The sequence below is a fragment of the Pholis gunnellus genome (genome assembly GCF_910591455.1).
Source record: "Pholis gunnellus genome assembly, chromosome: 7".
Lineage (NCBI taxonomy): Eukaryota > Metazoa > Chordata > Actinopteri > Perciformes > Pholidae > Pholis > Pholis gunnellus.
This window is the reverse complement of record NC_136533.1, coordinates 20,105,729-20,131,622: the sequence shown is the minus strand read 5'-3', so window position 1 is coordinate 20,131,622 and position 25,894 is coordinate 20,105,729. Positions and strand designations below refer to the sequence as shown.

Sequence of the window (25,894 nt, the reverse complement as noted above, 5' to 3'; positions counted from 1 at the left end):
GAGCAAAGTTGCTTTGAGTGGACAAAGGTTATGCTGCCTGTAGACTCAGCAGGAACAGTCGTACCAGTGTAGACTTTGTTTTACTCCTACATGTAATACAGGGAGCAGTAAACTCTACTGTAAGGCTGGGTTCTAAGGTAGTATCAGTATTGAGATATGAAGAGGAAGGTTTTTAGCCATACTAGCGGCATTACTCTAGGGTTGCCCACGGCAGTTTGTCCGCTATTGGTCCGGACTTATCTCAACAACTATTGGATGGATTGCCCTGAAATGTAATTCAGACATTGATGCTGACAAAGATGGTGAACATGGTACACACACATTACATCCCGTGAACATCAGCATGTTGGCATTATCATTGTGAGCGTGTTAGCATGCTGATATTAAAGCACTGCTGTGCCTAAGTACAGCCTTCACAGAGGCTCGTAGATTCTTAAACTTCATACTCCGTATTGATATGTAAGTAAATCAGTTTTGCAAACATGCAAAACACATACAAAGTAATAGAACAGATGTTAAATGTGTTAAACTGCATTCCACTGTTATGTAAATCAAAACTCTTCATGCATGTACAACGAGCTGTTCAAAAACTTCTGACTTGCTTCAAACTGTCATTTGCATACAACGTTTTTATGAAACAACACAGTGTGATCATAATCAGAATGTCATTATGAAGTGATAATGTTGATACCTGCAGAGGTACTGGAAGCCAGTGAGCTGAAAACATGTAATAACTACAGTATGAAAAGACATAGACCTTGTGTATAGAGGGAATATTACTTTAGGTTGAACACCAAAGCTTTATATTTGTATGAACATGCAGCCAATCACTCCATTTTGTCTACTTAGACCCACAGAAGAAATAGCCAAAGACTAACTTTTTTCCTTTGACTTCAACACGTTTGCTGCTCCCAAGAGTTTAATCAAGTATTTCCAGACAAATTAACAAGGAGCTGAAAAATGAAGGGGCTTACTGAGAGGAGTATCTCAATCAACACTTTGCCTGTAGAAGTTTTACGACACCTGGAGGGAAAATTCCCCGTTGCTGCAACTCTGTATCTCTCGTGAATTTGAACAGATTTTCTTGGCCAAGTACTTCCAGGGAGTTTATAATTGAGTTGAGACTCAGGAAATACTCATTAAGACGTTGTCAGTCACCAGAGGAGGCCACGCTCAATGTGTTTAGACACCACTGAGACTGCAGGTATTCCAGAGTCCTCTTCTCTAGCTGGAGGGCAAACGTGTACTTCTGTGTGCAGGTGTGTGTGTGTGTGTGTGTGTGTGTGTGTTTTACAATCAGCATGTGTGTGTATTCACATGTGGTTGTGTGCATGGGTTTAATAAACTCACAGGTCCACGGAGCACCATCTGCCTGCACAATGTTTGATCGAGCAGGAGCAGGTTGTGAGGGACACCAACTATTGATGGAAACACCTGTTTATTGTCTCACTCTTTCCACGGAGTCCCCTGAAAGCAGTTGCTTGAATGGATGGAGTTTACGACAGAAGGGAAGCGCTAGCCTCTCAGCGGGTCCTTTCGTCTGTATATAATGTCCCCTAAATATAAAACTAGTTAAGAACATTTAAATTGTTTCCTGCTTTGAGTAAATTTGGTATTTCAAAAGGTCCACTCTTGAGAATTCAGTTTTTGCCCCCAAGTCTTCCATTATGTTGCTCCTGACCTCAATATGTGATTTCTGTGAATAGCTTATCACTGTGTCTACGTTCTCGGTGTTGTGATGATTAAAAACGGCCTCAAGGTGTCTACCCATCGATCGTTTGATCCCCCCCTGCCTGCCTCAGATGAAATAGATTAGAGCACTATTTTTGATGAGGCAAAAGTAGAACACGCACACACTCACAACTGCCTCTGCTGCTCAGTTTGACACTGAGCAGCAGAGGATGTGTGTGCAACGTGAGGGGATGTTGGGTCACAGCTCTTTGTCAGATAACAATATCAATTACATGATGAGGCAGAGACAATGATACACACTCTAATAACGTTAATCAGAGTGTGTATAATAGACATCAGTGTAAATGCAATTGTAGGGGATAAATATTCTGAACAATTATAGTCTACTTTGTATTATTGCCATTATTACAGCTGGCATAAATGAAAGCATAAAAATAGACATGAAATCACAAATAATAGATCACCAGTACTGTTTCACTGCTACTGCTGGAATCCAACCATGTCATGCTGTAACACAGACGTGAAATTCAAATCTTTCAGAATGAAAACACTTTTGCAAGGAGCTTGAACAGTTGTCTAATGTAACTACACTGTAAAACAGGCTCAGCTAGAGCAGTACCTTAGTGGCCATCAGGTGGCCTATAAATGCCCTCCTATAGGCACTTTAGTTAGCGTGTTAACAAGGGCCTAATGAAAAGCCTGTCCGACAAACAAAACAAGGAAAACCAAATTTAGTTTTCTGGTTTGTTGCTTTGTAATCAAAACAACAAATGGGAGCCTGGTTTTCTTGTGTGTGTGTGTGTGTGTGTGTGTGTGTGTGTGTGTGTGCATCCCACTCCTCTGTCTTTTGTACCAGGGGTCCATCAGAAGAGTATGCATTCAGTCAGAGGTGAATCTACAATGCAGGCGAGAGCTCCAGCAGCATTTACAGTGAGACAGAAGGATGAAGTTTATTAAGCATGTCACAGTTAACCCCCCCCCCCCCCCCCAATAGGGAGACTACGCTGCAGCGGATAAATAACTGTTGGCTTTACCAGCCCCTACCTCCTGTTATTTATACACCAGAGTCAACATTTCAATTAGGCATGAATTATGGCAACAAATGATTATCCCTGCTATGATCATTATGAACGCTTTCCTCTCGCTGTATGTATGAGCAGGATTTCTCCAATTGTTATATAGATTACAAATGCTGCCAGGCCAGTAAATGAATTACATATCTAATTTGGATGTTTGCGCTTCTGGAAAGCTACTTTGTAGTCGAGGACAGATCCCTCTCCCTAGCCTGGGTAGGAATGTAAAATCAGCAGACCATGGGTGCAGTTTGGGTTTCATTATTACTCATTCTTTCATCTCCAACATCGAATCAACAACAAAAATATCTGCGAAGATTCTAAAAGCCACAAAATCTTTAACTATGTCAATGATATGATTTTGCAGATTATGTAAAGGGGAAATAGTTTGTCTTTTCCAGCAGGGCCTAGAACTCTTGATCTTAGATGCCCCAGAGCATTGTGGAAGATGTGTGTAAAAACCCGCTTCTAAGCCGCTCTGGAATCTTTTAAAATGGATGAGCTCAAACCGTCCATAGAATGCTTATATTTGATCCCATACTGCATAGCTTTAGGGACCCTTATTTCTCTCTCTTTGACTACCTTATCTGTTCTAAAAATGTATGAAATGTGGATTCCTGACCTTTCCCCAGCGATGACGCAAGTGTTTACTGGAGCTTTTAACACTGGTATATGAGCGTGAAGGTCCATATTTACACTATGATGATTTTTTTCAGCCACTATCCAGTCAATTTGATGATAGATTCAAGCCTCTAGTGGACTATTATAAAAGCTTTTAAGCTTTGTCAAAGGGTCTTACATCAATGTAAAAATGGTGATAAGTGATTAATTTGATCACTCACATGACTACTCATTCATATGGAAATTATTTTTCATGAGCAGCCTCTCAAATAGATTATCTGAAGATTATCACCACAATAGTGTTTGCGTGTGTGTATGAGTCATCTCTGATGCACAAACGGCCACTGTATGCACTTGATTTTGTCTTTTATTCTGTTAAAAAATGTGTGCTTGCATTGCTTCTTTGTTGTGCCTTTAACCTTACAGCACTAACCTTTATACATGCAATTGTTTCACTGAGTATTGTCCTCTTTTGTTTTGATTTATTTCACTTCTCATCATTGTAAATACATTTTTTAGGCTTCGATAACAGTTTGAATGAATATATGTATTATTTTTAACTCTAAATCACGTTGTGTTTATTTTCCAGACACTACCGACCACGACATATGAGTTAGAGATTGTGGCCAAGGACATGGCAGGAAGTGAGGTGGGCCTAACAGGAACAGCCACGGCTACCATTACCATCACAGACAAGAACGATCATGCCCCTGAGTTCACACATCCGCTGGTGAGAAACATCTATTTTTATTCATCGCTACTTCTTTTGAAAGGTGAATTTTCTTCATATTTCCCTTGATGCTCGAATGTAGTTTCAACAAACAAAATGTGTGTGTTTAACCCTTCCAGGGAGGTTAGAAGACAGACAGTTAGAGCTGACTGATGTACTGCATTTTATCAAGGGCACAGGTCACATGAACAGGGCAGATGCTTCCCAACAGCCAGCTTGAACCCAGGCCTCCTGGTTGCAGATGGGCTCCTTAACCAATTTGTTGGTAAAAAATTACCAGGGGTGGGAATCACCAGAGGCCTCACGATACTTAAGTCACGATACAATATTATCACGATACTTAAGTCACAATACAATATTATTGCAGTTTTAAACATTTTGCGATAGGGTAATTGCGATATCAAACGTTGCAATATATTGCGATTCATTTTCTATTTTCAACTGCAACTTATGTAGTTTGTCATCATCTGTTCTAATAAGATAAAGTGTTCACACGGTTTATCCCACTTCAATCCATTTCTTAAAGACCTTTAGCCAATGAACTCAAATATTCACGAGCATCATCAACATGTAGTGGTGATTTGCATAAATCACACAATTCAAATGATTAAAAATAAAAAATGGTGTTTTTATTGATAAAACAATCTTTGATAATTGCAATTTCAATGATGTATTATGGACTGCTTAGAGCTAGTGTTAAGAAGTTAAGCAGCTCATAAATCATTCTCTAATATCTATTTATGTTGCTGTGAAAACATCTCCTTCAAGCAACTGGATTTATTCAAGTTTTTCACCAAAACTACATTTTGCAATATTGCATATGAACACATCTTGATAACGTTATAATTAGCTTAGTGTAAACGCACCACAATGTAAGTAATTGGAACCTCCATGTCAGAGACGTACAGCTCTTAACAACAGCCGTTGCTAACATTACTAGCGCTCCTCCTGCCGATTTCAACACGGATGTGTCGTTCACAGTGTATTACTATCCGTGCAGCGACTAGAAAGTATCAATGTTGATCTCTGAAATGTTTACAGCAAGCTCCAGGTAAGTGACAAGACTCTCAAACACACAAAACAAACCGGCGCACACACACATGTTACATGACTCACGCAAGAGGAGATTTCACTGCACACACAAACATCGTGTCTCAATACAGGAATCAGGACACCATATGGTTATGAAACCGTGATAACCGCAGTTATCGCTGAATCAGTTATTCCCTCATCCCTAATTGCAATATTAATAGTTAATATAATATAAGATTGATACTTGCCGTTTGTGTTTTGATACAATATTGCCACGCAAAATGTCGCAATACTATGCTGTATCCATTTTTTTCCTCACCCCAAATTATAACTGTGCAGATTACAAGCAAATTAATTGAGTCCACTCAGATTGTGGAGGGCCCTTCGTCCTTAATTGCACACTTACATTATAATCACTGCCCCAACAGATGAGAGTTCAAGCACAATATGATGATAATTACTTTAAATTCTCAAAATATCTTCAATAATAACACATGTTTAGCTAATAGGACTAGATGTTTCAATCCCTGTGATATTTAATGTTGTCAGTGGGATTGGAGTAGTAAAAAGGAGGGTAGATACGTCATCTGGGTCATCAGGTCGACACCTCCTTCTTCGATGTTTAATTGATAAGCCCAGAGGTTCATCAATGTTCCCAGGTACACCTACCTCAGTTCCATATTCATCTTGCAGTCCAGTAGTCTTTTGTTTTAATCCAAAGCTAATTGCTTTTTTTTCCTGCTGCATTTGATAAGGACTTGATGGCTTCATGACCTCTTGCCTCATAATCTTCAATAGGCTGGTCGTAGATGTAGCAACAAATCCCCTGCATCTCACTCCTACAAGGATAATCTTGGGTCTTTCTGGGCAGCTTCAGTTGATAGTTCAAAGTTTTTGGTCTTTTTCTTCTTCCCATGGTTCTGTCAATTCCACAATGTATGCCAGTCGGCTGTTGTGGACCACCGGGCCATGTCTGGGTGGAGTGTTGCAGTCTCAATATCTGGGGGAAACACAAGCCTTTCAATCCCGAGCAGCCTACAGAATACTTCCATCTATTGATATTATCTGGTGCTTTGGACATTGGCCTGCTGTTACAGATGCTGTGAAGGGTACATTCCACGATTGATGACAGCTGTCTGAGAACTTTGCTATGCTGCCAAGTTTAACGCCCTTGGGCAAGGCTCATTGTGCATCAGGTGCTTGGCAAATGGAGCAAGCGGGGTCTTCTCCAAACCCCAGCTTCAGTTTCCGGGGCATGGGTGGAAAGTCACAAGTGGCTCTGATGACAAAAACTAAGCCAAGATCCCTCCAGACTTTCCTCTTTTCCAGGCTCTCCCAGTTAGTCCTTTGGCCCTGCTTGGCTATTGAGGTGGCCTTGGTGTGTCGCTCTTCCTCCTCCTGTCTCCTCATCTCCTCTACCACGAGTTGTCTCTTTTGGACTGATGTTGCCTTGTGCGATTGAGGAACTTTTGGGAGATGACTAAGACCGGCTCTCCCATGTTGGATTTGGTCAACCGCATTGTTGAAGTGAAGAGCAGTCCTAGCACACTGAACAACTTAAGATGGGGTCCACTTCCTCCTCGTTACCATGCAGTGGGATAAATAACAGTATCTTCAGATGCAGGAAGGGGACAGTTGTTAAATCATCCATACAGAAAGTGCTTGAATTGTTTTCTTTTGGGATCAACACTTCCCCCCCTCGCTCTTCACCAGACTTCAGTGGAATTTCAGATCATAGCACATAGGGGCCTCAGCCATCTCTAGGATGTTCTATAAGGTTCTGTGTCGTATTTTTCTTTTCTTTTGACATTGTTAGTTAGTCTGAGCTTTGGCTTATTCCAGATATCATTCTTCCATTGTTACTTATGGATCTTTAGTTTTTATTTGGCTCTATTTATATTGCACTTCAAATCATTCCTGAAAAGGAAATGTAAATCAGAAAATACAAATATTTCAGAACCTATTGCAGAACCCTTCTCTTCACTATTTCACGATAACCATTTCACATCTCTGCTTCACATTCAAGACATGACACCCATTCAATGTCCCTCTCAAAAGTTTGTACTAATTCCACCATTACAACAGCACAGTTAAGTCAAAGCATACCATATGATACCAGCTCTGAGTTTCTCTATACAACAGAAATACTGTTTTCATTTGCCTGTCACTATAACTTCTGCTTTGCCATTCTTTCAATCAGCTGCTGCCAATGACACATTTAGTTCTCTTTGACTCACCAGAGTGCTTTTAATGTGAAACAACTGTGCAGGAAGTGTTACATTTCATTGGGAGTAGCTTATCATTGGTACACAAAACAGCAAAGTAGATGAAATTTGTGGTAATTAGCGAGTAAGAGTAGTAATTATGTTTAAAAGAAAAAGTCCGAGCAACAGATGGCATGACATAACTTTGTTGTTGTACAGATGGAATTAATGCTATGGAAATGTACTGGATTCTGAATTCATCAGGACATCAGGTAAACACATTACCTGAAAACAATGCAAAGCGCAAACTGAAATGGGACACATATACCTCGAGGCTACACATTTCATGCACATGTGTTTTCACCCACTCAAGGACTAATCTAACTCACTTTTACCTTTTACTTTCTCATATAAAAAAAACATATATGTCCTTGTCTTGTAAAAGTAAAGCTCAGAAAATGTCCAGTACAGATCACGGTGTCTATTTGTGTGTACAGAACATGTGACATGGGTGATATGGGTGCAGAGGAAAGATAAGGGAATCTGGGCGCAGGAGTGGGAGTAGATGTGTTGTGGTTCAGTGTTGGTTTGTTTAGTCAGCAATGCCTCAAGGCATTCGTGAGAAGCTAACAGACTAAACCGGTGTCTGGCAGTCACGCTATAAAATAAAACGTAGATGGACAAAAAATAGAAAATAGCACACAATAAATTGCACCTATTGGTCGTTTGTGCCACCTCATCATGAATTTGTCAAAAGCTGCTGCCAAAAGCTGTTTTCATTTCCCTCTTCATCCTTCCTTCTCACCTCTGGAGGTGAAACAAGAATGAGGTCCTGTAGTAAAAGCCCCCTCCATGTGCCTTGAGGTACAGCTGTAACACTGACTTGTGTTGTTCATAATGGAAATGCCGACAGCTGTTGTCAGGGTTTAAGACACATCCCGCTTTGCCCCAACCGAACCAACCCTACAGCCCTCCCATGATGCAGTGGGGTGTCAGGGGAGCTTGTAAGGAGCACAGCACAGATGTGAAACGTTACAGCTCAGAGCGCGCGGCAGGGCCGTGCAGCGAGCACCACGTTCGTGTCCCAGTAAATGTTCTCATTTCTCACTAGGAAGAGATCCGTTTAACGGCATTAAGGAATGGAGCCTTTAAAAAACAAGTGTTTGAAGGCGCTAAGCTCCCCGTATAAATCCTCTACCTTCCACTCTCCCTGACTGCTTCCTACCTGCTCACGGATCTCCTCTGACCTCTCAAATGACCGCCATCGTATTGTGAGTGTTTTTGAGAGTCTGTATCTGCGTCAGCTCTCAAGCTTTCACCGTATAAATTATTCAACCTAATATTCAAGTCTTTTCATAGAACTTTCCAAAATCCCTTCCTTCAGAAGAATCTTGTCCTTTTCTAAAGACACCACCTCCTGTAGAGGAGATGTAAGCTTTAAAAGCTCATCATCCAGCTTGTGTGCAGGACTCAAGCAGAGAAAGATAGAGGGAAGGATAAAAGATGAGTAGAAAGAGTCCAACATAGAAGGATACACAGAGAGAGAGTGAAATAAAAAGCAACAAAAGCAATTGAATTTTCTGGAGATGTGTTCCTTCCTGTTATTATTCATTACATCCAGTCTAGCTGGGTTTTATGAATTGACATTTTGTTTGAATTCAGCAAACATAATCCCCACGTAGGGTACCTCTGTTGTTCCTTAGACCTACCTACCACAGCTCTATGCTTAGAGACAGCGATTCATAACTTGTGAAGTCTTTGCCTCAGACCACCGCTCCACTGCACACATCCTCAGATCAGCCAGCAGGGAATCTGTTCTCCTTTTCCTCCCTAATTCATCTTTCTGCATTGAAGTTGCTGAAGTTAAACTTTATGTAAAAGAATTATAAAACAAGTGAGCATCAGTTTCATGCTTTGAAAATGAATAATAATAATCGGTGGGGGGGGGGAGTTAGGAACCTGAAGATTAATTTGGGATGCAGCTCAGCAGTTTCTAAACATAAAGCTGTAATAAACATTGTGTTTTGTTCAGGAGCCTCTTCAAATGTAGTCAGTTTAGAGTGTATAAGGGCGTAGAACAGTATGATGGAAGTATAGGATGCCAACTCCCATGGTCATTTATGTCTCGTAAATTGTTGCAGCAATTTGTGGGTTGATACCATTTGTTTCGCAGATGTGGTGCGAAATGTTTTTGACTTCTCAAATATTGTCAAAAATATCACATTAGCCACAGATACCTAAAGGAACACCATCGAACAATCCATGCTCGATTGTCCAAAATCTTTTGACAATTGGAGGTTGCATTTTTAGGCGATTGAATAACTATTACTTCTGTTTCAGAAACTGCTCAGAAACCCACTTATTTTCAAACCATGCATCATCTGAATGTCCGAGGTTGGTGGTTGTAAAGTTTCATGAGGCTGTGATTATCCTCAAGTTCACAACAGGTCGTTTTACACAGTGACTACAATACTCACTACAATAAAATGGCTTCTATGTGGACTAATATCATCACGCATTCATACAGTTGCGCTCACTGGATGCTCAAGAGTCTCAAGTTTTCAGTCATAGACAATTTATACAATTCTAAGACCGTTTAGGGACCCCAGCATGCAGAAATGTTTTTGGAATAGGGAAAAATAACACGTTTACACTGCATGCAAACAATTGCGAGGCATTGGATTCACATTCAGTCGGCATGTCTGTAAAGGGAAGACTCGTGGGTACTAAGAACGCATTGTTATTCAGATATCTTGAGGCGGGAGGTCAAGAGACTCCTTTGAAACTGGCTATGGCAATTTTGTCTATAACTCTAGCTTCGAAACCGAGCCGGGCACAGCCCCTTAAAGACAGTATTGTCAGCCTATAATGATACAGCAACTGCTGTGCATTATATTCTTTCTTTTTCAAAAGAAGACAAAAATGTTTTTTCACATATTGATGGAAACACTGTGAGAGGCCTCTGGGTGGGCATTTTCTATTGTTTACAGTTGATTGACATTTATGAGCTATTCTAGCTGGGAGACTTGCTGTTAACCCCCAATAAACATTGATAGAAGATGTTTTTTCCCCCTTTATCAACAAGCACACAGCATCGCTTATTTACTGCAATTTAACATTATACAATTGGGAGGAGGAAGAGGTTATCTAGCTTCCACGTGCAAGCTTATTACCCAAGCTTGCTAAGTTATCACTGACTTCAGCAGACGTATCTTTTCCTTCATTTTTTCCTGCTGAGTAATGGGCAGCTCCTGCACATTCAGCGTTGTTTTTTCCTCATATTATACAAAGGAGGGCGTCTAGCTAGCGTTAGCTGTCTCTGAGTAATGGGTCCAGAGCAAATCACAAGTTCCAAACACAGATGGGATAAAGCAATGGACAACAAGGTATTATTAATGTAGACTCAGTCTACTTAAAAAGTTCAAAAAGTCTACTACTGTAAACTTTGGAACTGAAGTATTTGAATAGAGAGGATCCGCTGGAATAAAGTCACTCTTGTGAACTCTGTGTGATTTGAGGTAAAATAAAAACAGTTGAGGATAGGATGAGTGATTGGCCGATAGGTACGCACATTTACAGCTCACTGTTTTTTTGTCTGGCTGCTCATTGGTCGATGTAATGTCCTGCTACTCTACCCACCTCACATTAAGTTTAAATTGCTTCTTTATAGTATTTTCAACTTTGAGAAAATTAAGAAGACGTCACAAGTCGGAAACAAAGACTAGGGATGTATGTATAATGATTCAGAAAAAAAGTTAAGAAATTCCAATTTCGGTTTGACTTTAAAGCAGCTCATTCGAAGTGAAAAGCTGCTAAAAGTGCAACACAACGTCCACTGATAATTACTGATGAAATATTAGAGAATACTAAAAACCTTTCATAAAAGATGTAAGAATAGCAAGCCAAACTGCCAGTTATTTTCTCCTTACTACATTATTTTTAAGGATAGAGGATTCAGTGTAATCTAGCTTCCACTTTTAACATCATAAGCTAAGGTATCCTTTCTTACTATGAAATTTATTACATTTTACTTCTGTAGGGGATTTGGCTCTGACCTGATTAATTTTATAGCGAGGGCTCTAATCCTGTTTTTATGAATGATATGGAATCCTTCTGTAGCTCTGTCGTCTGAAAGGCTAGATGTGTAAAGCATGCTCCATAAACAAAGATGAATATTTCTCCAGTTGTGTTTTGTTTTTTCTGCCAATCAAAATGGGATAATATCATCTCAGTGTGTTTACTCTTACTCGTAGGTGCACTGTGTGTGGGATTTGGTGCTGTGTTGAATTTGATCAACTGTCCTTGGGAAACTTGTTAAACCTTTGTAGTGCTGGTATCAGAGCAGGTGCTGGCATACCTGTCTTCCTCCACACCGAGCACCTTTTGCCCTTCACGTCTCTTTTCCTTCCTTGTTATATCATTCCTCCTCCAACATACTGATCCTCCCTTCATTTTCTTGGACTCCTCATCTCGCCTCCTCTTCTCTCTGGCTCTGCTAATTTAACGCCATGTCTGACCGGGCTTATTTCCCCCAGCTCCTCATAACAAGGCCATGATGGACCTCTTCGCTCCTGTCACTCCAACTCACTGACAGCCACAGTCTTTGTTTTTTTTTTTCTCATTCAATGTTGGGCTCTTTCCCTGCACCTGGCTGTCTCTCTGTCCGCTTCCCCTCCCTCTCTCTTCTTTCCTCCCCTCCCTCCTCTGTTATGACCAGGAGAATATGCTCGCCTGCAATCCATCTGTCCCACTGATAAAGACGTTAGCAGTGATGGGGTGTAGCACCAGGCGCAGGGCAGCAGGGCCCTGTCAGTGCTGGTCTGTCTCGGGGGATGGCTAACGGGTGTCTCGGATTAGTCCAGGCCTTGCATGATTGCTTCACTAGCTCGGAGATACACACGGCGCTTACCCTCGGTGATACGGTGGCCTAGTTGGCCAGAAATCTCTGTCACAAAAGAGGAAAGGGATGGGAAAGGATTTGAGCTCTGTGTGTTCGGTTCGGGGCATTTTTTACGAAGGACAAAGGTACATTTGTGTGTGTGTGTGCATGTTATTTGACACATACATTCTCGGATGAGGTTAGAGTGAGATGTGGTGAGATATATTATGTCCTTGAAACTTTGGAAAATCTGAAATGATATGATGTCGGTCAGCTCCTAACTTTCCCGTGGATAAATTGTCAAATTCATAGAGTAAAAATAAGCGTCTTGCTGAAGCATTTCTGATCCACATGTAAGATCACATTTGCATATATTTGCAATTATATTTCATTTTACATTTGCTCAGTTATTCCATCATCCACTATTTGACAAGTGTGCATATGAGGTCATTTTTATTACTTCATGTCAAGCAAGTGTGCTGCATCAAACAGGGTAACCCGTGAAGGGTACCGAATTACTCAGTAATTTTATTCAGATACTTTTCATTGCATCGAACGGCTCTTCTCAACTCGATTGGCTTTTTGGTACCAGGCAGGTGCTTGATCTCGTTTCCACTATAGATAGTACCGCCTCGATGCAGGCATGATTATCAGCTAATCGGCGTAGCGAAGACACGTACTGTCGTGCCATCATCTTCAACCTGTCACGTGTAACCGAACAGAGAAACATCTGCACTTCATTCTCGTGTGTGTTGTAGTTTTGTGGGCTGCCATTTTTTAGAAATGTGGGTCCAGTGAATAGAAAATGTTTTTGTCGCTTTTGACGAGAGCTTGACTACTTAAAAGTGGCGGATTTGTTTTGGGTATTTTTACTCATTTGGTACTATCAACAACTTTTGCTCATGGAAAATCTGAAAGAAATGTTATCATGCTCAACTGGACCGCTTGGTGGAAGTGCGGCTTAAGATAAAGAGTGAATAAGCAGTATAAATAAGTGTGAAAGACCACATCGAATAGCATCAGGTGTTCAGTCACTCAATTGTGAAGTTTTCCCAGAAGAATGTTGAATGTGTTACAATCACAAGGCCAGCTGTCTGTCTCCACACAAGCTCACAATGGGCTGATCTGAAAAGGCTGCAATCTTTTCAATGTTTTTTTATTTTCTCAAAGGAACTTGCCACTGATTTTGTTTTTGTGCAACATCAAGGACATGATCAAATATGTAAATGTGTTGCTTTTATAAAATGTAATATTAGGTGGCAATATAATGTGTCATTGTAAAGCACCTGTTCATTCTATTCATTAACATAGATTGCAGAATGATGATTTTGAGATAGTCTTTATTCCTCCAACAAACCAATGTCACTGGCTGATTGACATTTACATAAAAATAGGTATAATTATGTGTAATTGCCCATCATAAAATATCAATCTATATCCTGGTATCCTTATAGAATAGTATATATATCCTTGTAGAAAGGGAGTGTGGAGCAAACATAGAAAGGAGTAAGTAACCTCTGTGGCCTTGTTCTAAAACAGACATTTGTCTTTGTGTTCCTGTTCTTATATTCTATCTGTCATTTACTTATTCATTCATTTATTTACTACTGCATTAGTAAATATCTATGTCGTCCGCAGATTTTGGTTTATATTTTGTCAGTCAAAAACCAGGGCTGCACTGTCAGTGGACACCTTAAAAGAATTTGTCTGTAATAATTATGAATGTTTCTAATGAGGTTGTATTTCATACAGCCATGATAGACACATATCATCGACTGCCAAAGAGACTTGGGGTTCAGGTTACTGTCGAAGCTCCTGCTAAGTTGTGTGCTGCAACAAACACGATTGACATTTGATCGTAGGTGAGCCAGCGAGGGATCATGTCCTTGTCGCTGCAGTAGGACACCTCTCATCATGGGACTCACTGCAACCTGGCCCAGTATAGCTGGTAGAGGTGGTGTAATATGCACATAGTCTTTTACAAATGTATAATGTCTCAGTTGTGTAGGAAGTTTAAAATTTTAATAGGGCAAAAGAATTGCTGAGCTCCTCGGTTGTCCGTTTTATATCTCTTGCTGTGTGTTGAACACCAGCTCTGCAAGTTAAAATTGTAAAAGGAGAGCACTTCCAAGGACTTTCTCCTCAGAAGGAGTCATGATCAGTTTAGCATTCTACTTGGGGGTAGATGTACAAAGTTGAAATGAGCAACCGTAACTCTTTGCAGCAAAATGCAGCAGAAAGTAGGCGGGGACTGTCAGGTTGTTGGGTTTTTGGAGAAAACTCTCTGAAGCAGAACTTTCCAGTCTGTCTGCTGCTATCCGATGTAATGCATCAGCCGTAACACGTGAATGATTGTTGGTGTTTTTGAAGCATGTGGTTATTTAATACACTGTGTGCCTGTATTTCTTGAGGATTATTTTCTTTTTTCCGCTGCATTGACAATTATGAGGGCTATCATGTTCCGCAAAGGTAGAAAAGCTGCTTTGCTGAATGTCAGATTCATCGGAAATCTATCTTTAGAAGCAGCCTGAGCAGACGCTGTTCAAATTTAATAAAGACACAGGTAAGCTCATTAACTCTCCAGGCACACTTACTGTATGCAGGATTAAAGATATGGGGGAAGAGGGAAAAGCGAGTGGGGGGTTAGACAGAGAGGTAAGTTGCCAATACACACCATGTACAGAATTGTGTGGGAAGACGACTGATCATGAGCACCTGCTGTCATTTCAGCCTCATGCTGGTACAGTATAATGAAAATGGTGCCTTTTTTACAGATTTGCTGTCTGTCTACACCTCGTTCTGCTGAGAGTTAAGCTGCTTTTGAAAGCAGAAAAAGGAAAGACAAGTGGCTGCTTGGAATTGTACATGATTCCTGTTTAAATCAGGGGGATTTCTTTCTAATTTTGACTTTTACCTGTACAACTTCTTCCTCGGTATTTCGTCAAAAGGGGCCTAGAAAATAGGTTAGTGCATTGCAACATCGTGCAAAGTTTTCAAGGTGCCACGTCATTTTCAGATTTGTGCATGTCGTTTTTTTTCCAGATAGTGTATTAGGGTTTATCCACTTACAGTAGACAGCTTACAAGCTCTTTAAGAACTGTAAGGATCAAAAAAGTAGCAAATAAGAAGAGATAGACTTCTAGAGCAGTTAGAAAAAGTGATAAAAATGCTCAGAAAGACACGGTTGAAAATAAACCAACTCGTCCAGAAACACAAACTTAAAATGCCTCTGCTGCAGCGCCTCCCTGCCGAGATGTGATGAGGGAGCAAATGTTACTTAGAGGCAAAACAGTCTTGTCTCAGGAGGTTTAATGTGATGGGCCACTGTTGTGCGTGTTCCCTTTCAGAACAAATCTTTGGGGCAGCGGGGACGTGTCACAAAGTACTTTCCATTAGGACAAACGAACAGCTGCTCGACTGTCTGTCTTGCTGCCTGTCAGTGCAGCCCTAACTGCCATCTGTATTCATAACACAATCTGACAGACATCCAGGAATGAAATAAGTTGATCTCCATTCGTCTCCGCTTGTGTGTGTGTGTGTGTGTGTATGTGAGGGTATGGTGCTGCATACTATCTGTAAGAATATGGTTCAGCATTTGTGTGTGTGCTTGACTGCAATTACGGTCATCTCTTTACTTGTGAATGTCTATGAGAGGGAGCCAAGATGGAAAAGTCAGAATGATAAACTTGGTGGTTTATAGCAGCCAGTATCAAAACAAACACTTTTTTGCTCATGTCTTTCTGTCTTTATCCTTGTATCGGCCACAGCTCTGAACACAACAGTCAGACAAGAAGAAAAAGGTCTTAGTCAGTGGTTTGTAACAAGCAAACAATGCCAGCTGGCAATGAAAGACAAATTAAAAGCCTGTATAAGAAATAGGAGGCAATTTCCATAGTAGTGTTAATGAGGCAGAGAGCGTTTAGTGTTCGGTAAGGCTGACAGATGTGTACGTCTATAGTCTTCCAAGGCTTCACATCTCTTTCTCGGGCCCTTTGCCAGAATTTCAGGCTTCCTTTGCACCCCCATCTGTTGGAGAAGAAGTGCATTGAATGATGTTGACAGTGTCCAGATGAAGGTTTCGTGGTGTCATGTTGTGATTGAAGAAATCAAGCAGCTGTTTTGCTTTGGCTGAACGATATGGGAAAATAATTGAATGTAGATATTTTAAGACAAACACTGCATTTGTGATTCAGTATGCAATTTTTTTTTGAAGTTCCAAATCTTCTGTAAAAGTCACAAGATACACAAGCAATAAAACATGTTGTAGTTTGATCAACACAATATCGGATACAGTCAACAAATGGTAAATGGATAAACTTGCATTTGTATAGCTCCTTTCTAGTCTTCAGACCACTCAAAGCACTTCACACTACATGTCAGCATTCACCCATTTAAACACATTCACACACTGATGGCACAGCTCTGGGAGAAATTTGGGGTTAAGTGTCTTTCCCAAGGACACACAGACCGGGGATTAGAAGATGACCCGCTCTACCTCTATCGTACCATACTGCTCTTTCATGTAGGTTACACTGCTTATATTATTAATTGCAACTTCAAGCCTTGTAAACATGTAATATAGTCATTTTAATTTAACTCAAATAAAATCTGAAAGCACAGCACTGCAAAGCAACAGGCCTGGTGTGAACATTAATATACAGAAAGTGAATATGAATCGTACTGATCTCCTGTCAGTAACAGTATTTTAAGAGATCACACAAACTAAAGTGCTCAGTTGCTTTAGCTTCCAGGCAGCATGTTTATTCGTACCCAAGATATTTCAGTCTGGACCAGAGTGTTAAAAAATTGACACACTACAGAGTGAAAGAGCCATTCCCAGAACCATGCCATTAGAATGGCTTAAATGCATGCCATCTCTGACCTGGTAAATACTAAACCCACATCCACTCGGTTTCATTAGCTAGCTGGTGGAACCTGAACCACCACTCTATCTTGACTGACGTGTATAATGGCACTAACTACAGATCACATACTTGAGTGCATGATATGTGAGATTGTTCCTACTATTCCTGACAGGCACTGGTTTCTTAAACTTTTAGTGTCATCCAATACTGTGAACATCACGTCTGCATAAGTTGTTTCTATAAATCATTAAATCATTGTTGAATGGTAATATAGTTGTAATACAACAATGATACAACAATGTTTATACGGCACAGGAATGGATGCAAATCAATGGATACTTTGAACCATAGTAAAATACAAAGACATTTCTAAACCACAGCAGCAAAATAGCTAACTGTGATGTACAAGATATTCAGTAATCATCAAATATTAAAAATAAACATGCAGACCTAATAACACCAATAGCAAGACATGTGATCTGGTGCATTTATTTTTAGCAACAGAGTCATTAGTGGGTCAGCACACCATGCTGAAGCATCATGTTCCTACAGCAGGTTCACATGAATCATACACATATGACAGTCTGTAATAACAAACAAACAAAAGTCACCATCACGATCAAAAGGTATAAATAGCGCAATCAAAAAATTACAGCGTTGAAACTCCAGACTAAAACTTGACATTATCCATTCATCATTTTTTTTCCTCTTAAGTTGTTCTGCCTCAAATCAGTCGTTATCTTTTGGCATGATGGCATTACCTTGAAGACTTATGGGACAGATTATTGAAAAAGTCAGGCATAAAAGAGATAGGAAGCAGAAAATCAATGCAACACTGTAGTTTTTACTCCTTGAAATCTTAAATGTCTAAGTGTAGGACGATGTGATTTATGGACTCTGTCTGTCTGTCTGTCTGTCTGTCTGTCTGTCTGTCTGTCTGCCTGTCTGTCTATCTGTCTGTCTGTCTGTCTGTCTGTGTGCATTGTTGTGTATTTACATTGTGGGGACTTGCCAGCCTTTTGGGGACACGTCTCCACAACCTTTTAAGGTACAGACTTGGTTAAAGGTTAGTTAGGGTAAAGGTTAGGATTAGACAACTGGCGGTTATGGTTAGGGTTAAGGCAAGTCTCCAAATGAATGTTAGTCAATGTAATGTCCCGTAAAGTGTGCGTGTGACTCTTGGCCTGCATTGCCCTGGTCCTCTGGTCATCTTTTTCTCTGAGTTGACTCAGCGAGAAGCACTACAGTAACTGGCTCTCTGCCCGGGGCTGGGAGTCTCAGATAAAAAATATCCAACACACACACACACACACACACACACACAAACACGTGGATTAAAGCGAACTTTAAGGCAGACCTTTTTTATTCCTCTTTGGCCATCCCTCCCGTCTCTCTCTTAATGTGTTTAAGTCATTTGAGGCTAGAAGCTCTGCCTCGTAGTTAGTCATTTCCTTCTAGTCTTTCAGGTGACTGGTTGCTTTGTGCTTCAGGTGGAATTGAGGCCTTATCAGCGGCAGGGCAGGAGCCCAGTGGCCACATCACACAGAACACAGCGTTTCCTCCAACCGCATGACTGCCCCACATGATTAAACCCAATCTAAGTGGCTGTTGTCTGTGCGTCTGTCCTGCATTTGTGTGTTTGTGAGGAGAGAGAGAGCGAGGGAGCTTGCAAATGTTGCATTTGAGTCTTCTGCTCTTCTGATGTCCAGAAGAGGACGATGAGCATGGCGATGCCAGTGGCGTGCATTTGTCTCTGATCAGATTGCGTGTGTCTTTGAGGACATGCAGTGGGGGCATGTATTTAATGTTTGCAAAATGTCTTTCACTGCTTCAGGGTTCTTCGCTAAATCTTGAAATTTGTATTCCAGTACATCCCACTTGTTTTCAAAATGAGCACTTGGCTTATTTATGTTTCCAACAGCCTCCTAATTTCCACATGATGCGTTTGTACCTGACTGCCGCAGGCTTGCAGGACAAAAGGGCCAACAATGCCCATGTGGGTTCAAACATAACCTCCTTCTTTAAAGAACATTGTGCCTCCATCCTCTCTGTCCTAAATGACTGTTCAACGGCTCAATGGGGCTTTTTTTAAACTAGCTTTGAATGAATAAAAAAGGGAGAAAAGAAAGGAAAGAGGAGAAATCAATGTTTGTGTCTTTTCAGATAAATGCATGGAGCCAGGCAGTGTAAGGCGGTAAAAGGGTAATCTGCGAAACAACAATACCGTGGGCTGACAGGAGACGCAGTAATCTAGGCTGGACCAGCACTATCCTTAAACAGAGTGTTCTGTGTCTGAAAGATTACACTGTAAGCTCCGACACTATAATGGTCCTGACACACACGCACACACACACACACACACACACACACACACACACACACATACACAGTTACAGCATTGCTTCTGCCTGCCTGGAGCTTCTGCAATGGTACCCCTGTTCAGGATGTAGTCTTTAGTGAGAGCCTTGCTGGCAGAATGCTTCGATAGGAATCTGATTGAGGCGTGCTGCCAACAATGAGCAGAGAGGTTGGGAGTGATTGACACTGAAAGGTAAATGAGATGCACTGTGGAGAATCCACAACGAGTGTTTATTCTATTACTTGTGCTGTTTGTCCATGCATTCAAATTCAAATGTCTTTTCTTGGATTCGACTGCAGAATATGGGACTCGACTATTACATTTCTTTGCATACTTCTTTATTTCTTTTTTCATGTTCTTAATATCTTTCCCTCTTTTCAGCTGTAGTTCCAGGGCATAAAAATAGCTTTGGCATTTCACAGCTGTATCAGTGAGCTGAAATTTAACGAAAGGACATACACGAGGAGAGAAAAATAGCCAAAAGTGGGACGCTTTACATTACAGTGCTCTCCCTAAAATCCATTATTTTAATGATGAGGATGATTATGCAATATATAAAGAGGAAGAAGACTTAAAGGTGCCCATGTTAAGTTTGCATCAGTGTTTGTCACGAAATGCAATGTGTTTATCCTTGAGGTTTAACAAACATGTTGGAACGCATCCTCATAAAACACCTACAAGGCCATTTGTTTAGAATTATTTAAATCCTGCGTTGTTAATATCCATAGTTTGCTTGCTTGCAGTCGTCTTCTTCCTTGTCTTTGTTGGCACATTTCAACGCTTCTTTGTGCATTTCTGCCACCAGTGAAATAGCAAGACACCACCAGCAACAATGCTCACGTGTGTGCAAAATGCAAACCAAACAGTCAAATCGTCAAACCATCGCTCCACTGCACCACTAGTGGTCAAAAACGCCACAGGGTATCTTAAATGAACAATCAGACTGAAGGCGAAGACACATTTTCCTACTTCACTGTTGTGCAGTCTGTGTTTAATAGCGATACGTTTGAAACATTATCAACTCGGGCAGGTGCCTTTCCATCAATTCATGTTGTCATCCACTTGTGTCTTTCTATTGACTTAGTATGCAGTCGTGCTGCCTCTAAAATTCACCTTACTTAAATCTACTCCGAGTACAAAGTCTTCGTCTACACCATCCTCCCTGTCTCCTTTCTATCTGAGTCCAGGCTGATTTCTCCTGTTGCAGCCAATAGGTGTCAGTTTCCTCAGCTCATCTTGCTCACTAATGGTGATTTGTCTGTCCGTCTCCTCTAACAGTTCGAGGCGTTCGTGGACGAGGGCTCTACGGGAGTGGTGGTCAACCTGACAGTAGACGACAGGGACGACCCAGACACGGGGGCGTGGAGAGCGATCTACTCGATAATTAACGGAGATCCCACGCTGAGCTTTGAGATTCAAACCAACCCAGACAATAATGAGGGAATGCTGTCCGTTGCCAAGGTAAAGTACATCAAACTATCCGATGCATTCATACGCTGCAGTCGGTAACATAATCACCCTTCTCTTACATTCACAATCGTTTATCCACCCCCCCCCCCCCCCCCCCCTTCAGCCTCTGGACTACGAGGCCGCAGCACTCCACACGCTACTCATCAAAGTGGAGAACGAGGACGCTCTGGTGCCTGATGTCGGCTACGGCCCCAGCTCCACAGCCACTGTCCATGTCACAGTCCTGGACATCAACGAGGGCCCCGTCTTCTTCCCCGACCCCCTGATAGTCACCAGGATGGAAAACATTCCTTTAGGCAGCTTTGTGGCCTCACTCAACGCCACAGATCCAGATATTTTACAGATCCAGAGCATCAGGTAAGGAGCCTGGGGTAAAAATCATGTGGAAAAAGGGCCAGAGTTGCAAAACTCTGCTTGTCCTGTGTGTGCATGTAAGCGAATGGGAGAGAGCATGTTTGTGCGGTTGAATGGCATCTGCTGTAGCTCAGTATTGTCAGTAATGAGCGTTCTGATTTTCATTCAGTTTCCCTCTGTTCAGATTAGCAACATCATTAAGTCTCGTTTGCTAATGGGACTCTTTGAGAAGCACTTAACGTTTTCTTTCATAGCAGGGCCGTCCTCTTCTGTCAGTGAGCTTTCAGATATTTTTATCCCACTCATCTAATTCACATCTCCTCCATCCCTTCGTACCCAATTTCTTCTTTGCCTGTTAGGCTGCTTTATCCGTCTGTGTTGTACAAACAGATGAAATATTCTGCCCGGGCAATTTGCGATTTACTGGCACAGGTCAAACCATCCACCCCAGTCGACTGAAAAGTCACAGAATGGGACCGCTCATTAACTTTAACTATGTTACAGAAAATGTCCTTCCCTCAAATATCACCATCATCATAACAGGAAGGCTATTAGTTTCACTATATGCTACAATAAAAAGTATTTCTCTTGCTGCCACAGGGAGCCCCATGGCGTGTGCTGCACTTCCTTTTACTAGATGGGAAACTCATCATTGCATTTATTGGCTTTCAGGCCTAATTTGTTCTCGATTAAGATTGCTCTCTTTCTGCACCCTTGGAGTTATATATCATGTAAAAAAAATAGTGTTAAATAAACACATGGGGATAATAATGACCCGGGGGAAATAAAACTCACCACATTGTGACTTTAATGCTCAAATGATTGATGCCGCTTTATGTGCTGTGAAACGTAGTCACCGTGTCCGTATCAAATGCTACATAACTTGGAGGAGTTCGACTGAATGTTGCAGAGGAGTCGGGACCTGTGCCCATAAAGCTTTGACAAGTGGTGGTCTGAGATCACAAGTCAGGTCATTCGACCGTATGAATTTCAAAACACAAACTGAGAACACAAACTGGTCTCTGAATACACGTTTCTGGGAGGAACAAGAAACGCGCTCTATTAAACACTCCCTTAGGCCAGAAGCTTATTTCAATCTTCATCCATTAGCTCCACGTGATTGGCCGAGGTCTATCTGTATTTTGGTAGTTTGCGTTGCCTTTCTTGATTTCACCTTAATATTTGTATTAACATTGGTCAATGGCCATAATTTGATTTAAAATCCAAATGAAATTTGGACATCAAAAGTAAACTGAGATGAAAGATATATAGACATAGATAATAGATGATGTTACTTTGTTGTCCATAGATGAAGAGATCTTTGATCTTTAGTGCCTCATAGCTTCATTGATATGACTGAATTGATACCACTTAAATTAGAAAGGTAGAGACGGGGTTATAAAAGTTCCTCTTTCCCTGACTTTATGCATCACACTATCGAGGAGTGAAAGCTTTCCTCCAAACCAAATGTGAAGTAGAAAAACTGTTTTAAATGTTTTTTCTTGACTGCATCTTATCTGCTCATCCTTCAGCAGCTATGGGTCTTGAGTAACCCATTTACCACTTCCACTGCTCCTGAATAGCACTCCAACAAACAAACTTCCTACTGATGCAAGAGTCAAGTTTCAATAGAAAGTTGTCATTGAACGACAGCATAAAAGAATGAATTCCTATATGACTCACTCAGATTAGGTTAAGTTAGGGTTTGGAAGTTTCACTAGTTGTCGTCTGTTTATGTTTTCTTTTCTGACACGCCGACTATTTTGATATTTGCATTTGTATTTTTAAACTACATTGCTGACTTAAAAGCCTTCTCCAAAGAATTTGGTGACATTTCGTCTATGTATAGCCACGGCGGGCTCTCAGTTTACGACACCTTCTTTGCATCTTTGACTGATCTTCCAAGTCGTATATTTGCATCTTTCTAACTCTGTCCTTGCTGCTCTGCCTCTCTCATCTTCAGCATACATTTCTGTATTTATTTCATGGCCTCTGTGTTTGTAGTAACTTCATCCTCTGACACTTTGCCAGTAACAGTGACTTTGAAGTGTTCATAGCTGTGACCTGCAGACAGGTTGAGGACATTGTGAAAAACAGACAGTTGGAGAGGTGGAAATAGGGAGAGAGCGTGCACAGAATGAAAAAAATATAGTAAAAGAAATAGGAGGAGATCTGTTTACCTTCTTCTCTCCTTCCCTGTCTGTCTCTGCATCACTCTGCAAATGTGGATGTTTGTGTGGATGTGGGTTTGTGTCTCAGCGTGTCTGCCCTCTGAAATGCGTAGGTCAAATGCATTTGACATAGAACACAATCTGTGTGACTCGCTGGTGGTCAGAGTGAGGAGCACACAGTGCCCAACACACACACACACACACACACACACACACACACACACACACACACACACACACATACATGCTTGTATGTGTGTATTTGTAAGGACTATTTCATTCTTTAAGAAAAGTAATGCACATCACTAAATAGGCCTCCTCGTGTTTACTTTACATTTTACACAACAACCTGGTCTGCACACTTTTTGACAGGAAATAGCAGGTGGAGACACAAAAAGTAGCCATCTGCTAAATTTGAACAACTCAACATATGAAACATTTGCATTACACTGAGCAGCTTAGCCGTATTTGCACGGGACTTTTGCTACCTGGGGTCCATCTGTGATCTATAATAATTCATCAGTGTTCCTAAACCTGTGCAAATCTGCCACGGGTGACATTTCTGGACAGTAGTTGGACCCGAAGCAGAACCAGGCCCGATTCAGACAGGATTAATGGGGAAAAGCTTAATTGATAGTTGCAGGTGACATTTTCAGCCAGTGCCAATTTGTGAAGCTCGAGCTGAGCTAATTAAACTCAGTAAAAGGAAATTTACAAAAACATGCACTACAATACAGGGGATCTGTTGAGATAGGATTTTTAATTAAAATGGTAGTTATAGTTACAGTTAGATTATATTTATCTTCTGTGATGTGACATTTTCGAAAGGAACACAATTTATGGAAGTTGAATGTGATTGGATATTGCCCAAAGGAGATGGCTTCATGCAACGTATCTATACAACAGTTCATATGATATCCTACGAAAGGTTACTCCTCATTTTTCGTGCATTTTCCTACGAAAGTCAGCAACACGTGTCAATTTCTGTGGGTTACATGCATACAGTCTTTTCAAAATAAACTCCTACTTTCACAGGAAACAACCTAGTTAGGTTAAGGCAACAAAAATACTTGGTTAGGTTTAGAAAAAGATCGTCGGTTGAGTTAAAATAACTACGGCGGTGCCGTTACTGAAGTGGGCAGGTGTGTCAAATAAGTCACTTTCACATGGGGAACGAACAGCGGTCTCCTGGTGTTTGTTGGACCCAACCACAGCAGCGGCAGGGTGTTACTATCGATCCTAACTTGAGCAGAGCCACCGTTAGCAGCGTTAGCTACACCGAGCTAGAGTACGAAGAAAGATTGCAAAAAAAGTAATCCCAGACAATGAGAGCATGATAGTTTCCTTCGTTTGTACATTCTGAAACACTAATTAGCTGATGCAAGGCAGGTGTGCAGGCAGGTGGTGATCACAGCAGCAATCAGGGGACCTGCAGCTGCAAGGAGCTCACTGAGGACATCTAGAGAGCAGGTGCAGGAACAAAGGTGTCCTTATTATACCTCGTCCATAATTGTGCTGCACATTACCTAATGCGGTATTAATCACTTCAGTTTCCACTTCAGTTTCGGTCTTCATTCATGTTTTACACAGGATGACAGAAGCAAGATCAAGCTTTAAGACACCGCATTACCTCCATGCACATTAATGGGAATTTTGTTCGAAGGTCTAATCACTCAAATTACAACAATTATTGATTCTCTTTGAAGTTTTTGCAATATGCTTCACACTACAGTGAGTATAAGAACAGGCTGTGCTGTGAAGCTTCTCATTAGCCTGGTTTCAAGCCCACAGCCAAGAAGAACCTCGCAGGGTTCATCGAGGCTACCTCATTATCCAGGTTATTAGAAACCTTTCCTTTGCCTTTTTTTTTTCCTTCTTAATGTTGTTGAGAAAAAGGTTATTTGCCTGTGAGGGTGTAACATTTCACTAAATAAATAAATGAAATCTCTTACACTTTGACCACAAACTCTTTGAAGTAGCCAAGACTTTGATGAATGGTCTGATTTCATAATGGTGACGACATGAGGCAAACGATTTTCTGGAGGAGTTGTAATTAAGTCCAAATGATAAAAAAAGACACACAACAAGACAAGTCACATGAATAACATGATACATCTATTAATATATGTTTTTTAAAAATGTTAAATAGCATTCATTAAAACAGTGTTCGCGGCAAAAAGAGTAATGTTTTTAATAAATCTTTTTTGGAACAGTGGTGAAAAAAATAATTAAAAACGAAAACAAAGCAATGTTCCTTTCCTCAAACTAAAAACTGACCTTGGACTGTCTATACTCCCTCTCTGTCTTGTAAACGGACACGTTACATGATTACAGCAAACAAGGGTCTTTATTAGTTCGGTTCAGTGTGTTTCGGCCAAACTTTTAGGCTGTGGGGGGATTTGTCTTTCTTCTAGCCATATTGACTGTTTAAGGGCTTTAGTCAA

General features: G+C 40.9%; 1 protein-coding gene across 1 annotated transcript in view; it reads left to right on the top strand.

Moving 5' to 3' along the window:
• Positions 1 to 25,894, top strand: part of cdh13 (cadherin 13, H-cadherin (heart)) — a 292,151-nt gene that overhangs the window by 219,719 nt on the left and 46,538 nt on the right. Inside the window, exons 8-10 of the mRNA XM_079163343.1 lie at positions 3,976 to 4,116; positions 20,734 to 20,916; positions 21,029 to 21,282. Coding sequence (XP_079019469.1) covers positions 3,976 to 4,116; positions 20,734 to 20,916; positions 21,029 to 21,282 — 578 coding nt within the window. The remainder of the gene's footprint in view (positions 1 to 3,975; positions 4,117 to 20,733; positions 20,917 to 21,028; positions 21,283 to 25,894) is intronic.